Source organism: Epithele typhae (assembly GCF_022376455.1).
Source record: "Epithele typhae strain CBS 203.58 chromosome Unknown BXZ73scaffold_19, whole genome shotgun sequence".
Classification (NCBI taxonomy): domain Eukaryota; kingdom Fungi; phylum Basidiomycota; class Agaricomycetes; order Polyporales; family Epitheliaceae; genus Epithele; species Epithele typhae.
This window is the reverse complement of record NW_025954210.1, coordinates 120,948-133,811: the sequence shown is the minus strand read 5'-3', so window position 1 is coordinate 133,811 and position 12,864 is coordinate 120,948. Positions and strand designations below refer to the sequence as shown.

Here is a 12,864-nt window from a genome sequence, read left to right as displayed (position 1 = left end):
ATCATGTATAAAATCCGAGAGGTGAATGTGATCGAGTTGACAGCAGCAAGTACTTGCCGCCCCTCCGCGGCCCACGTGAGACCGCCGATCTCGCGCTCCACTAGAGGTCATGCCCCCGCTTAATAATCTGCGGGTAATTCATGTGTAATGCCGAACACGGGCCGATCATGCCGCCGCCTCTTCCACGTTTTCGGGATCGAGCGCGGCGAGCTGGCGATCAATGTCGACGCCGAAAGAGCCGGAGTCGGGGACGGGGTTGATCGTGTCGTCGTCGCCGGAGGCGACTCCCGCGGCCTGGCGCTGTACAGACCGAATGTGAAGCATGAATCGAGAAACGAGGACGGCTGTGAGCCTGGGTTTCCGATGAGTCCTCAGCGGGAACAACGTGATAGGAGGCATGGGCGTACGGGTCTGTGAAGCTCGTGATCACGCTAGGTGATTCCGAGAAGGTACCGATCTGAAAAGGAAATGAGATCGTATGGAATACATGATTTTTGCGCGCACTTACAGAGCGAAGGGTAAGCGCTAGATGGACGGCATTCAAGGCGAACAGCACGCTGATGCAGAATGGATTGAATATGTGGCAGACGCAATGCACCAGGAAACGCACACGAAATATATGGTTCCTGGGGAGTATATGAGTACATACATTTTAAGTTTGCTAGAAGCACTGACCATCTCGTAAAAGGACATCCGTGAAAGAGGTTCTCCTGATCACCGAGGTTTCGTGATACGATCCAAGTTTGTACCATGTTATCACGATGACGATGAGGTCGGCGACCATTACCGGTGCTCTTGAGAACACGAGCACTAGTATCTGCGATATAAGCACCTACGCATATGGAGATGGAAATGGGACGGACACCTGAAGCACGTTCAGTTATGAGGAGACGTGCATAATGCTGGGCAACATACCATGTGAAAACTCCGTCTGGGATATCCGAAGATATGAGCCAACCATCAGGCTGGACGTCGGAAATGTGCGTACGAACTACGTCGTACTGGAGCGAAAATCAGAGGATGCAAGAAGCGTCAAATATATCGTGCGACTGACAATATTGGTGCAGAAAGGGGCCATAGAAGGCGAGAATACCACTGCTGCGAGGGGTCTACTTCGTGATACCGCAAATGTTCGCATACCGGAAAATGCTACGGCACAGAACGAAGTTAGAGATGACATGGAAACTCAGCGGGATAGACATACTGGACCGTATGACGTAGGGTACGACCGCGAGGATCGACTGAGCGCGCGACAGATTTCCAAATTCCTGTGGTTTCGGCGGTAAGGAGATGGACGACTGGAAGATTCAGAACAAACCCACCGAACCATTGTATATTGAGAGGGGACAGAACTCAAGGACCAGGAGGTACGTGTAATAACCGAGAGCGAAATACCGATTGGCCAAAAACAGCACCACGGCGCTGGCGGAGTTATGACTCCAGAACAGCTGCACCTCGTCTCCCAGTGTAACGAAATGCTCATAGAGTATCAACACTAAAGCACGGTCAAGCAGACGCCAGCACTAAAAGATTGGAAGTGCTCACCGCTTGTGCTTAAGGTGCAGTAGTTTTCGATCAAGCTGCGTAGATGATATGAGCGTCTTTGCGGGCTGAAGACTAGACAACGAACTCACATGCCGGAGGCATCCGCCACAAGTGCGGAGTAGTCTTCGCCTGAGGACATAACTAGGAGTTGCTGTGGTGAAGAGTGGGGGAACAACCCCTCTCATATATGTCTCTGTGCGCTGTTTGCTGCCGCTGCTGGAGTGCAGTGTTTGGAAACGATATGGCGAGATGAGCCGTATTGAAGAGCGAAGAGAAGGTCGAAGATCACTTGCCATATGGTATATGGTTCTGTGCGGCATCTCATCTCGTCTCAACGGAGCGTCTCTCGGAAGAGCCCTACTGCTGAAAGACGCAGTCGGTGGGCGAGATAGCTAGGAGTCGCGAAACTGATCGTGTGATGTGCTGGCTCTGAGCAGTCAGCTCAACGTTGTGATATCTTTTGGTCGTGATTATCGTGCGCCGAAGGTGGGCGCATCGCGGTTTGAGCCACAAAGTTGCTGGCTGTGATGTGAGGTGAGCTTGCCGCCACGAAAAAGCCTGCCTCCGCGAGGCGTGAAGATGGTAGCGAAGGAGGCTCATAAACGCCGGTCGTCCCGGGATCGGGCCAATGGCCTACCGGATAAAGCGCCGAACGTGGGCTCACAGACGCCGCCACCGTTTCACTGCACTGTGACGATGCACCGCCATGCCAAGGCGATACCTCGGGCTCCACAACTCTCCTGCAAGTCGCATGCATTTCCCTTCGCCCTCGGGTGTGACTAATGAACCCAACTTTAGATCAAATGGTCGTTCTTACGCCGCCGTTTTCCCAGCGTCGCACTAGACCCTTGGCTTCTGCTCCGCAGTGAGGCTGAATTCCGAACTCAGATGCCCAGACACACATGCATCGTGGTATAAGGCACCTTCTCCTGCACCCCCCTACCCTCCTCCCGACTGCGGCAGTCCGCACGCTTGCGAGCTCTTTCGCCTGCCCAGCTTCGCGATCCACATGGAGATCTAAGGTATGTGCGACAGAACTCACCCCATCGTTATCCGACCTTGACGCTCCTTCAGCCGTCATCCTCTTCCCCATGTCTTCACCACGCAACCGCCCTCTCGCCCACCTTGTCCAGAACATCATTACGACACCATGTGCTCCGCTCAACATCACCTGGACCGACGGAACCCCTCCCTTCAACGTCACAATATCCGCGGACAACTTCAAGGTAGTCCAGAAGTCGAACGTCACGGACCACAGCGTTCTGTGGCTCGTCAACGCGTATTTCACGAATGGAGACGACACCGTTCTCAAGGTGGATGTGGAGGACCAGGCGTCTTCTCATTCGTCCACATGGATAACCGTTAAGTCTTTCCCTCCGCCCGTCGGCATTGGCTGTCTCCTGCCCCCCACCGGCCTCCCTCGCACGCCAAACAACCTGGCGGCGGCGGGGAACGCCTCCTCTTCGCCACAAGGCATGAGCCCAGGAGCCACCGCTGGGCTCGCCATCGGCGTCGCGGTCGGTTCGTTCGTGCTCGCCGTGGCTTTGACCCTGATCGTCGTCAGGCGGCAGAAAAGAGCTCGTGGTGGAAACGGTAAGCGTGCTACCGCGATTGCATGCGTCTCTTTTTGCGCTCATGCGACCTCTCCCCCCAGACGTTCCTTCCGACTTCAGCCTGCAACCGCTCGCGGTGCCATCATCTCGCGCGTCAATGGGGGATGCAGAGCGGACCGCAGCGCTGGGCGGCAAGTTCGTGCGGCTGTGACCGTTGGAGCACAACCTGTCCCGCGCCCGCTCCGTTCCCCGACGTTCGGCGGTGCGCATGCACCGCGCGCAGGTCTCAGACCACGCGTCCAGTGCCATCTCTCATCCTCGCCCTATCTCGCCGGACTTTCCATCACCCTGTCTTGCCAAGGTCTGCCCTACGATACGCCTCGCATGCTCCCTCCCCCTCGCTGCCGCGCTGCCCTGATCCGTTGACTCAGACGCGTCTCAGGCTCGGTTTTGCTCCCATCACATATTCAATATCATTTCGAGTGCGTCCGATCCGATCTAATCTTGCCCCCTCGCTTATCTAATCTATATCTGCTGCCGCCTACTCGATCCCCCCGTGTGCCGTTAGACGAACCGATTTCCAAATTCGATCCAGATGCATCCCTCGAGTTAGAACCCAACGCCCTCGCATTGTATACGTACGTCGCGTTTTGGAAACGATAGAAGCAACCCCTGACTGTATGCTCGTTGCTAGGAACCCTGATATATCCCAAGTCCGCAATGAACAAGTGAGAACTGCTGTTTCGATGCTCGCGCTCGCCGCCGTCGTTTCCGTGTCCTCCGACCCGCACCGTGCTCAGACCACAAGCTGCTTAGCCCTGCCCGCCACGAAGAAGGCACGCGCAGTGAGTGTCTCACGTAGATTATGCAGTGCGCCGGCCAAGCTGAGTCCCTTCCGTTCCAGTCCCCTTCCATCTGGTACACGTCCTTTCCCTCCACGGCCTTCCCGCCTCCCCAGACCGACTCTCCGCGCACTGCCCATCGTCATCATCGTCCCACGCACCCTACCCGCGCTCCCAGCCGTCCCCAGCGCTCCGCCACCGCGAAGCTAGGGTCGGTTTTAAGGCACCTCTCGCTCGATTGGTGCCCGCAGCTGGGCGCTTACGCGGCGATGACCCCGTCGCAGGCGCGACTCGCGAGTGTCGCGCGGGTTCGCCCGCCCGTGCGTGGCTGCGCCTGGCGGTGCGTGCTTGATTCGTGGCGCGGCTTTGATGAATCTGAGGGTGTCTCGTTCCCACGCGACAGCAGTTGCTTGGGTCGGACTACGCTCAAGGGGTCGTCTGGCCTCGAGAGATGCGAGCAGAGATGGAGGATGCGTCACTGGGGTCGTGGGTGTGGAGCGTATAATACATGACCGAGTTCACAAACGAACGATCGCGACTATCTTCAATGAGAGCGAGCGAGCGAGGATCCAGAGGAAGTAGCGTGCGTAGAGCAGCGATAAGAAGCGGCGGGTGCGGGGCGTCAGAGACTCGTAAGTATCGACGCAGCGAACGACAGTCGGTCATCAGAACCCGAACCCGCCCGTGGACAACGACGGCGGGAGCGCGTCCGTCCCGTTCCCGCTCGCGCCCCCGCACGTCACCTCCATGTCGTCCGTGAGCGTGAGCTCGACCGTCGCCCCGCGCACGAAAACGTCCCAGTCGAGGAAGCAGTTGCTCGGCGCCGGCGCGCCGTCGATCGTCACGTTCTGGACGAAGATCGTGCCCGCGGCGCCGTTCGCGGGGTTCCCCGCGAAGTTCGCGACGGCGATCGTGGTCGTGGAGTTGAAGGCCGGGTTGAAGAAGGAGATCGAGGGGAAGAAGGGGGACGAGAGCAGGTACTGGCGCGTCGCGGGGACGGGGTAGAGTCCCGCTAGGTAGAACGCGGCGTAGCTCGCCATCGCGCCCGAGTCTGCGGGCAGGTCAGCGCGGGGGAGGTGAAACGAGCGGGGAGACGGTACCATCGTTCCCGGGGAGACCGTTCGTCGCCGTGCTGAAGTGCTCGAAGAGGATTTGCCGGGAGCGATTCGTGCTGTGTCCCGGCGCGTTCGCATAGTGGTACATGAATGGAATCTGTTGCGAGGGCTCGTCCGTCGCGTCGAAGTAGTTCTGAAGCAAGCGATGAACACGCGCGGTCATGCAGCGAAACTACAGCACACCTGGTCAAAGATGAAGTCAAGTCGGGAGATGAATGCTTCCGGACCGCCTTGCAGATCGACTAGCTTCGCGGTGTCCTGCGGAGCGAACTACCAAAGTTGGTGAGACGTCACGGCGTGGTTGATAGAACGCATTGATATACCTGGGAGTACTGTGGGGTGGAGTAGATCAGACTCCAGACCCACGCTCAATCAAAGAGCATACTGACCACAACAGGAGAAGATTCGTAGAAACCGTCGAAGTTGGTGTTGAACAAAAAGCAGTTCGCACCCGTCGGGTCGTTCACGCTGCAATGGCGCGGGTCCGTGAACCCAAAGCTGCCATTCTGGAACCGCGGCTGGAGCACAATCAGCTCTCTGTGGTGCCCACCGTTCTCGACCGGACCCGCACCTGCATCATCCCGACGATCTGCTCTTGGTCCGGCACGGTCGTGTTCGGGTTCCAGTGGTTGACGAAGTTCGCCGCGCGCCCCGCGTACTTGGTCGCGTCGTCCGTCTTGTTCAGCAGCTTCGCGACCTGGGCGACGGCAAAGTCGCCGAACGCGTACTCGAGCGCGCGCGAGACCTGCTTCGTGTTCGCGCCCCCGGCCTCGAGCAGGTCAGCCGGGATGTAGCCCGTCGACTTCCAGACGTTCGCCTGCCGGCCTTGCAGGTTCCAGTCGGGCGGCTGGTCCTCGGCGTCGGCGAGCAGCGCCGCGTAGAGCGCGTCGGCGGAGACGTTGAGCGCCGCGGCTTGGTCTGCGAACCTGGGCGCGGGGTCAGAGGAGGGAGAGATCGGGACGTGGACACGCGTACTTTACGAAGAACTCTCCGAGGATGGGATCGCCATCTGCGCGGCGTGGGTGAGCGCGTCAAAGGCGAAGTTGCGAGCACGACGTACTGCTGCCGCCCTGGATCCAGTGCTGGGCAGTGGCCCCGCGACATTCCGGGAGCCAGCCCTCGTGTTGCTGGATGTTGATCATACCGCGCACGATGCGTGCGAAGTTCTCCGGATCGTGCAGCGACATGAGCGGGAAGAGGGTGCGGAAAGTGTCCCACTGGTCGAGAAATCAGCTCCGTCTAGCGCCCGCAGACAGAATGCGTACGTTGCAGTAGAACGAGTCGTAGTAAGGCTCGTCCGAGTACCACAGCGGGTTCTCGCCGGTGTCTAGGAGAAACGTTCAGCGTCACATCAATGGCTGGAAGTGAGCGCTCACAGTCGGCGGGGGAGATGTGCGTCCGATAGAGCGAGCTGTAGAAGAGCTCGATAGTGTCGTCGTCCACGTTGTCCGTCCCAACTTGGATCCGGCCCAGCAGGTCGTTCCACGCCGCGCGCGTCGCAGTCCTCGTCCCGTCAAAGTCAAAGTCCGGGATCTCCGCCTCCGCGTTCGCGCACGCCTGGTCCGTCGAGATGAAGGACACGCCCGCGCGGACGAAGATGGTCGTCGTCCCGTCCCCATTCTGCGCGAAGCCGAGGAGGGCGCCGAGCTCGGAGCGGTACCCGGTGTACTCCTGAAGGCCATCGTTGAGGCCGAGGATGGGCGAGTTGCCGAGGTAAGTGCCGAATTCGGAGGGCGCGCCGAGCGTGAAACCGTCACCCTTGAAATCCATGCAGGCGTAGGCGCGGTACGTCCCTGGACCAAAGCTAGCAGCGAAGGTGGCGCCGACTATATGCATGTACGGAGTCAGTGTTCGAGCTAAGGTCTGCGGAGAGATGGCCGGACCTGTCACGCGACCCGTGCTGGAGTCGATGTGTACGATGGGGTGGGAGCTGCTTTGCTGGCCGTCGTTGGTGGCATCGACGACGAGACGCGGGATCGTCGCGTTCGAGGGGAAAGTGTATCTGCGCGGGGCCCATTGAGCGCGGTCCGGTGTGTGTATGCGCATGCATTCACCGGTGTAGCGCGGTCCGGCGCGTTGCAGTCAGCTCGACCCGGATGTTTGTCGACTGTGCGGCCGTGTTGTCAGCGGGCTCGAGGATGACGTCACGACGGGTGCGACTCGTACCAGGTTGGAAGCGAAGTATCCCGGCTCGGCGGTGTCGTCGGGAGAACCTGTGAGCGTCACGTGGGATTAGCATGGCGCGTGCCGAGCACGAGTGAAAGCGAACCGTCGGAAAGTGTCTTGCGGAGGACCTTGCGCGAGTTGAGATCCGTGGGGCAGGACGTGAAAGTGTTGCTGTCGCCGCAGGACGCGAAGGGCCATATCTTGAACAAGGATAGCGGGACGGACTGAAGAACCCGATCAGCTTGCAGCCAGCCTGGAGACGGATGGACGCATACCCCGCCTGTTCCATCGTCGTGGAGTTGAGAGAAGCCGACCGCGTTGAAGCCGGGGTTGGAGTCGTATCCTGCGAGCTGAGATGTGCAGTCAGCTTCGTCACCGTGCACATTGTCGGGCGAGCCATACGTTGTCTGGGGAGTCGGTGTCCATGCCTACTTTGACCATCCCATGCGGCAGAGTCACACCTGCGAAACAAGTTAGACCACAGGTGACGGACACCTGTCGATTGAACGCACCAGGGAAAGCGTGCCCCGAGCTCGTCGTCCCTATGAAAAGGTTGACGCGGCTCGCAGGGTCAGGAATAGGCGTGTCCACCCTCTTCCCAATTCGCGACGCAGCATCGCCGCCGAAAGATAGAGAGCTGGAGGAAGAGAGCGCGACGGAGCCCAGAAGGGCCACGAGCAGGTAGAGCACCATGTCGCCGCCTGGGATGCACGATTGACGCGACGCACCCCGCCTGCGGCCTTATATGTGTACAAGTTGTCACGGTGTATGCGAGAACATGTGGTCCGCGGGCAAGCCGAGAGGCGACCTAGAGGCGTTGCAGGGAAGGCTCTCAGTCCACGGCAACAAAAAAGGGCGACGTGCGCCGAGCCATCACCCATGAAGGAACCCGCAGGGCACCTGGAACGGGACCCTCTCGCTCTCGCCACATGGGTGGGGCTCCGGTGATGGTATTTCCGCCTCGGCACGAGCCTTGCCCATATAGACCTCTCGAAAGAGACGCAGCAGCGGCCGAAAAGAAACCCGCCTCAGAGCCCGAATGAGCCGTGCGGAGCGACAGCACATGAGTGAGTGGTAAGTATGGGGAACTTGTTGAGAGCGGCGGGGGTGCGGCAGAGATGAGAGGCGGGCCGTTGGCGGGAGAACAGAGACGTCAGCCTGGAGGACCAGAAGCGGCAGAAGCGGCGGGACCATACGCAGTGGTGCTCACCCGGCGGGCTCGCCTGACGCTGTGCGCCGCGCGTGATCAGAGGATTGTATGCGGAGGTGGACGGATGGGCGCACTTTATTTGTGTATGAAGCACTGCAGGGACAGAGCCGTACCCTTACATTGCTGTCGGCGCACAGGGCGCGGAGGAAGCTGGTCGGGTGGAGCTTCGAAGGCGGTCTTCCTTGCTCCACTAGCACGCATATAGCCGCTATTGGCAACCAAAGCGAGACGTAAATCAGGCTTCTGCATACATATGTCATTTATTGCTCACCTTTTCCGCAGATATTCCCGGATCACCCACGAGTAACATAGCGGGCACACGACCATTGCAAGAGAAGGAGAGGCAGAGAGGGCGATGGAGAGGTGCATGTGGGGGGAAAGAAAGGGAATTGGCGCCTGTTCGACGTCGGCTTCAGGAGACGCGACAAGTCACGGTCACCTGACTACAGTCACGATCTCACAGTGACGTCATTTCCTGGCGCTTCTCACACACGAAAATAGACACATTATTTCATCGGACGCTGCTTTACAGCTTGCGGGCCAAGACGTCCACATACACTCCTCAAAGGACTCAAAGCGTGTACCGGAAGTCAGGCGCACGGTCACCCATCCTCCGCAGCTCCTCGGCCGTGTACTTCACACCGTCCTCGTTCGCCCCCTTCACCGACGCGTCCCGCTTCGCGTTGATGCGCTTGTACGCCAGCACCGCGACGGGCGCCGCGACGAACCCGATGCCCACGAACATCAGCTCGATCCCGTCTGCCGTCCGCGCACCACCGTCAGCCACCGCGCGAGGATCCGAAAAAAAGGACGTACGGCCGACGATGTAGCGCGGCGCATCCTGCGTGCGGTAGATGTTGCTCGCTATCGCGCCGCCGAAGTTGCCGATTCCGATCTGGAGCGCCATCCCGACCCCGCGCTTGTAGTGCCCTGCGAGGTTGTTGCCCAGCCTGTGACGATACCAGTCAGTACTCGGCGTGCTCATGCGCAATAGGGGGACGGGAAGACGCACCAGGCGACGACGCCCGGGAATGCCGCGTACGAGCCGGCGACGACGAGGAAGGTACCGAAGTATTTGGCGCCGATGCTCACGTCCGCGATGTTGATCGCGAAGCCGACGAGGCAGAAGGTGAGCCCGGCGAGGACGAACGGGTACCGCTTCTTGATCCGGTCGGACCAGACCGCCCAGACCACTAAGACAATCGCTGCGATGGAAATGAGCGGACGGCACTTCGGAGAGAGGACACCAACGTACTGGCAAAGACGTAAGGCGGGACCGTGAGTAGCTGGGAGATCGCTGGGTTGAACCCAAAGCTAAAAAGGGTCAGTAGAATCAGATCAACACACAAGGTTTACGTGTCACAACTCGGTCGATGGACGCACCCGTTGATGATGGACCTTATAAAAAGTAGACTGAGTAACGACTCTACTTTTCACGAAGGCTTAAACTCACGGAAGGAACAAAGAGATGCCGAATACTGAGGCCAGGCGTCAGACCCTGGTCAGCTGTTTGCTGGAAACGGCACTTGATTGAACTCACCAGGCGTGATGACCGACATATACACAAGGACGTGGATCCAGACCTGCCAGTCCAGGAGTGTTTCCCATAGATGGCGCATCTCGAAATGCTCCTCCTCTCCAACCGAAGAGTTGTCGAACTCTGTCGCGACAGCACGTCAGTATGCGGCGGTACCGGCATCGGATTTACGTACTCTTCCTATGAACGACCCAAGCGCGCTCTTCTGGGGTGAGGAACTGGGCAGTGTGCGGGAAGTCGACGAGAACTGGGAATGTCCGATAAGCGTCCGTGAGAGAGGTCTAGGGTGTCATACTTACCGAAGAATGAGAGGATCCCAACCACAAAGGTAAGCATACCCTCGATGATCTATCATTGGTAGGTAAGAGAGACGGAAGGACAATGAGGGCTGTCACGCACAAAGATCCATGACCACCCGAGCAGACCGGCCCTTCCAGACATGAAAGAGATGCCGAATGCCAGAAGTCCTGAGAATGCTCCCGCGACTGTCGCACCCCCGAAGAAGAGACCGACGCGGAACTGGAGCATATGGCGAGGGTACCACAGAGAAAGACTGGAAGGCCCCGTGAGACGCCTCGTCCGATGGGGAAACGTCACTGTACGTACTAGTAGACGACCCCCGGAAAGAGGCCGGCTTCTGCCACTCCCAAACAGATACGGGCGCCCACGAGTTGAGGGTAGCTTCCAAAACGAAGTGCATGAAGTTCTGTGCCGATGTATGAGACAAAGACTTACTTCTTGACGAGACCCATAAGCGTCATCACGAGGCCCCAGACGAGCTGCCAAGAACCGTGAGCGCTTGATCAGCTCACAACAAATGGCGAACGCACGGTAATGAAGGGAAGCCATTTTGAAGGTCGGAATTTCTTGAGGACCAAATTTGCAGGGCACTCACAAAGGCAATACGGCTACAAAATATCTCAACATCAGCGATAACGATTCAGGAAAATAGAGAGATACGCACGATGAAGTACATTGTCTAGGGGATATACCGATCAGCTGAAATTAAACGCATGGAGTCGGCAGTGATCTCACCAGAGCGATATTGTACTTGTTCCCCGTGAGATCGAGCTGGGTCGTCAAACCCTGCAGCTTCGCGTTCCCTGTCGGACCCGTTTAGGGCGCAGTAGGTTAAACGGGGACGCACACTGACCGATATTGCCGCGGTCCAAGAACGAGCAAAGGTACATGAGAGTCAGAATGGGCATGAGGCGCATGTCGATCTTGAGCCACAACTTCCTCTCCTGCTCTGCCGTGAGCGTCGGCGGCGGCGGAAGCTGGTCGTCGCCTCCATACGCCAGCGTCCCCTCCACGGGCACGACCTTCTCCTCGATAGACGACCCCTTCTCCACACTGCCGTCCACTCGCGTCTCGCTTCCCTTCTCGGACATGCTCGCGTTCGTCGTCGTCAGTGATACGTGCGGTCCTAGGTGTCGAGTAGTTAAGGACCCCGGGCGAAGGTGTTGCTCGTCGTCGGTGCCTGGAGGCTGGGACACGGCCGCTTGTTAGACGGCGCAGGCCATCTTTATAGGCCGTGCCTCTCATGGCCCGCGAGCGGGGGTCCGCACTTGCCAGCCACACTCACGCCATCCGCAGCCGAGCGCCCCGGCAGGTGGGACCCGGGCTGAAGACGAGGTGGACCCGGGACCTGGGACGCGATATGGAAGGGCGACAGATTATCAGCACCCACATCCTACACCACACGCCGGAGAGCGCGGTGGGAACGAGCCGCGTAAAAGTGGATTGGGTATTTTGGATGAGGGGTATGCACCGTGTTGGGCAGGAGGGGGACACGCCCCGCGGAGATGTTCTCATGCGAAGGACATGAGGCCTGAGCGGCGGACAAGGGTTGATGGAGTGACGGGAGCCGGTTGCGATGAGTTGAGAAGGGTACGTAGGGTGTGCTGCGAAAAGGTCGACAGTGACACTATGGTAGAGGTTTATTGTGTGGCTTACATTGTATGGGTGCCAGATGAATTTGGAGCAGAGCTGATAAGGCTAAGCGCGTCGGAGAACATCGAGGGCGTGGGCATAGTGGGATCCCGTGACTGTAGACGGACACTATGGATGTTGGTCTCGGTATATCCAGCAGCTGTTCTCGCTCAGCTGTCTGGAAGCGTCACCGAGGACGTTGACAAGACCTCATACGTTGGTACCAGTAGAGGGCGACTTCACTGTGTAGAATGAAGGACTGTTGTGCCTTTAATTTACAAGATGTTGCGATGGTGATAGAGTTAGCTGGGCACGTACCCAAGTGGACAGAAGTCATGATGGCAGGAGGCGAGATCGGTTGGAGTTGGATCTCCGATAAATTCCCCAGCTAACCGTTCGCACCACCGCCGTCCGGTCCGCCCCCTCCGTCCCGACGGGCGTGGGACATACTGCACACTACTCGCGCGCGGCGTACCACTCCGCCTCCTCCTCCTCCTCCCTACCCCCACATTCCTCGTCCACCTTCTCTCTTCCTTCCATCTGGCCTTCACGAGTTATTGAGCGGCATCCCCGTGGGCCCTGCGAGCGGGACCGGCACTCGTTGTACACGACCATCCAAACGCCTGGAATCCCAACAACTGCGGACCCTGCAACTGCTGTGGGGGGCTCTGGCCTACGCATATAGTGAGTCATTCGAGTCAGGCAAGATGGATGCACATCAGGCATCTCTCATATAGAGGCCCTGATCCGTGTTGCGCGCGTCCTTGGTGTTCAGACGTCCTGCCTATCCTGGCTGCTGTAGACTGCGCGGTCCGGGCATCTCAGTTTATCTCCGCACCGACGCGGACTGCTGCCCGGCGGCACCGCGCTGCATTTACACCAGACGCGCGTGTCGCCACCTGGGCCCCTTGCCACCACCCTGACCAGGCACGCGGCACTCATTTATCATCCTAGGATCCCCAAG

The 12,864-nt window shown here is 58.8% G+C and overlaps 4 protein-coding genes across 4 annotated transcripts; 1 reads left to right on the top strand and 3 right to left on the bottom strand.

The window, feature by feature from the left end:
• Positions 1–165: 165 nt before the first annotated feature.
• Positions 166–1,684, bottom strand: BXZ73DRAFT_100664 (uncharacterized protein; the record flags this gene model as incomplete). The annotated part of the gene is made up of 12 exons (XM_048014641.1): positions 166–352; positions 408–457; positions 509–557; positions 611–626; positions 676–810; positions 916–931; positions 993–1,001; positions 1,055–1,149; positions 1,205–1,268; positions 1,323–1,495; positions 1,546–1,580; positions 1,635–1,684. The coding sequence occupies 12 exons, from the start codon at positions 1,682–1,684 to the stop codon at positions 166–168; spliced, it is 879 nt and encodes a 292-aa protein (XP_047878587.1).
• Positions 1,685–2,636: 952 nt separating this feature from the next.
• On the top strand, positions 2,637–3,309 carry BXZ73DRAFT_76959 (uncharacterized protein; the record flags this gene model as incomplete). The annotated part of the gene is made up of 2 exons (XM_048022548.1): positions 2,637–3,138; positions 3,200–3,309. 2 exons carry the CDS (start codon positions 2,637–2,639, stop codon positions 3,307–3,309), a joined length of 612 nt encoding a protein of 203 aa, XP_047878586.1.
• Positions 3,310–4,605: 1,296 nt separating this feature from the next.
• On the bottom strand, positions 4,606–7,914 carry BXZ73DRAFT_45867 (glycoside hydrolase family 92 protein; the record flags this gene model as incomplete). The annotated part of the gene is made up of 17 exons (XM_048019590.1): positions 4,606–4,991; positions 5,041–5,188; positions 5,239–5,325; positions 5,379–5,387; positions 5,445–5,573; positions 5,627–5,973; positions 6,023–6,064; positions 6,116–6,272; positions 6,321–6,382; positions 6,432–6,881; positions 6,939–7,057; positions 7,110–7,162; positions 7,222–7,268; positions 7,325–7,445; positions 7,497–7,571; positions 7,624–7,682; positions 7,734–7,914. The coding sequence occupies 17 exons, from the start codon at positions 7,912–7,914 to the stop codon at positions 4,606–4,608; spliced, it is 2,472 nt and encodes an 823-aa protein (XP_047878585.1).
• A 1,088-nt stretch (positions 7,915–9,002) lies between these two features.
• BXZ73DRAFT_45774 (MFS general substrate transporter) lies at positions 9,003–11,359 on the bottom strand (the record flags this gene model as incomplete). The annotated part of the gene is made up of 15 exons (XM_048019567.1): positions 9,003–9,190; positions 9,248–9,381; positions 9,444–9,636; positions 9,687–9,745; positions 9,885–9,909; positions 9,972–10,091; positions 10,144–10,215; positions 10,268–10,316; positions 10,368–10,521; positions 10,575–10,649; positions 10,704–10,747; positions 10,799–10,876; positions 10,933–10,947; positions 11,004–11,071; positions 11,122–11,359. 15 exons carry the CDS (start codon positions 11,357–11,359, stop codon positions 9,003–9,005), a joined length of 1,512 nt encoding a protein of 503 aa, XP_047878584.1.
• Positions 11,360–12,864: the final 1,505 nt, after the last annotated feature.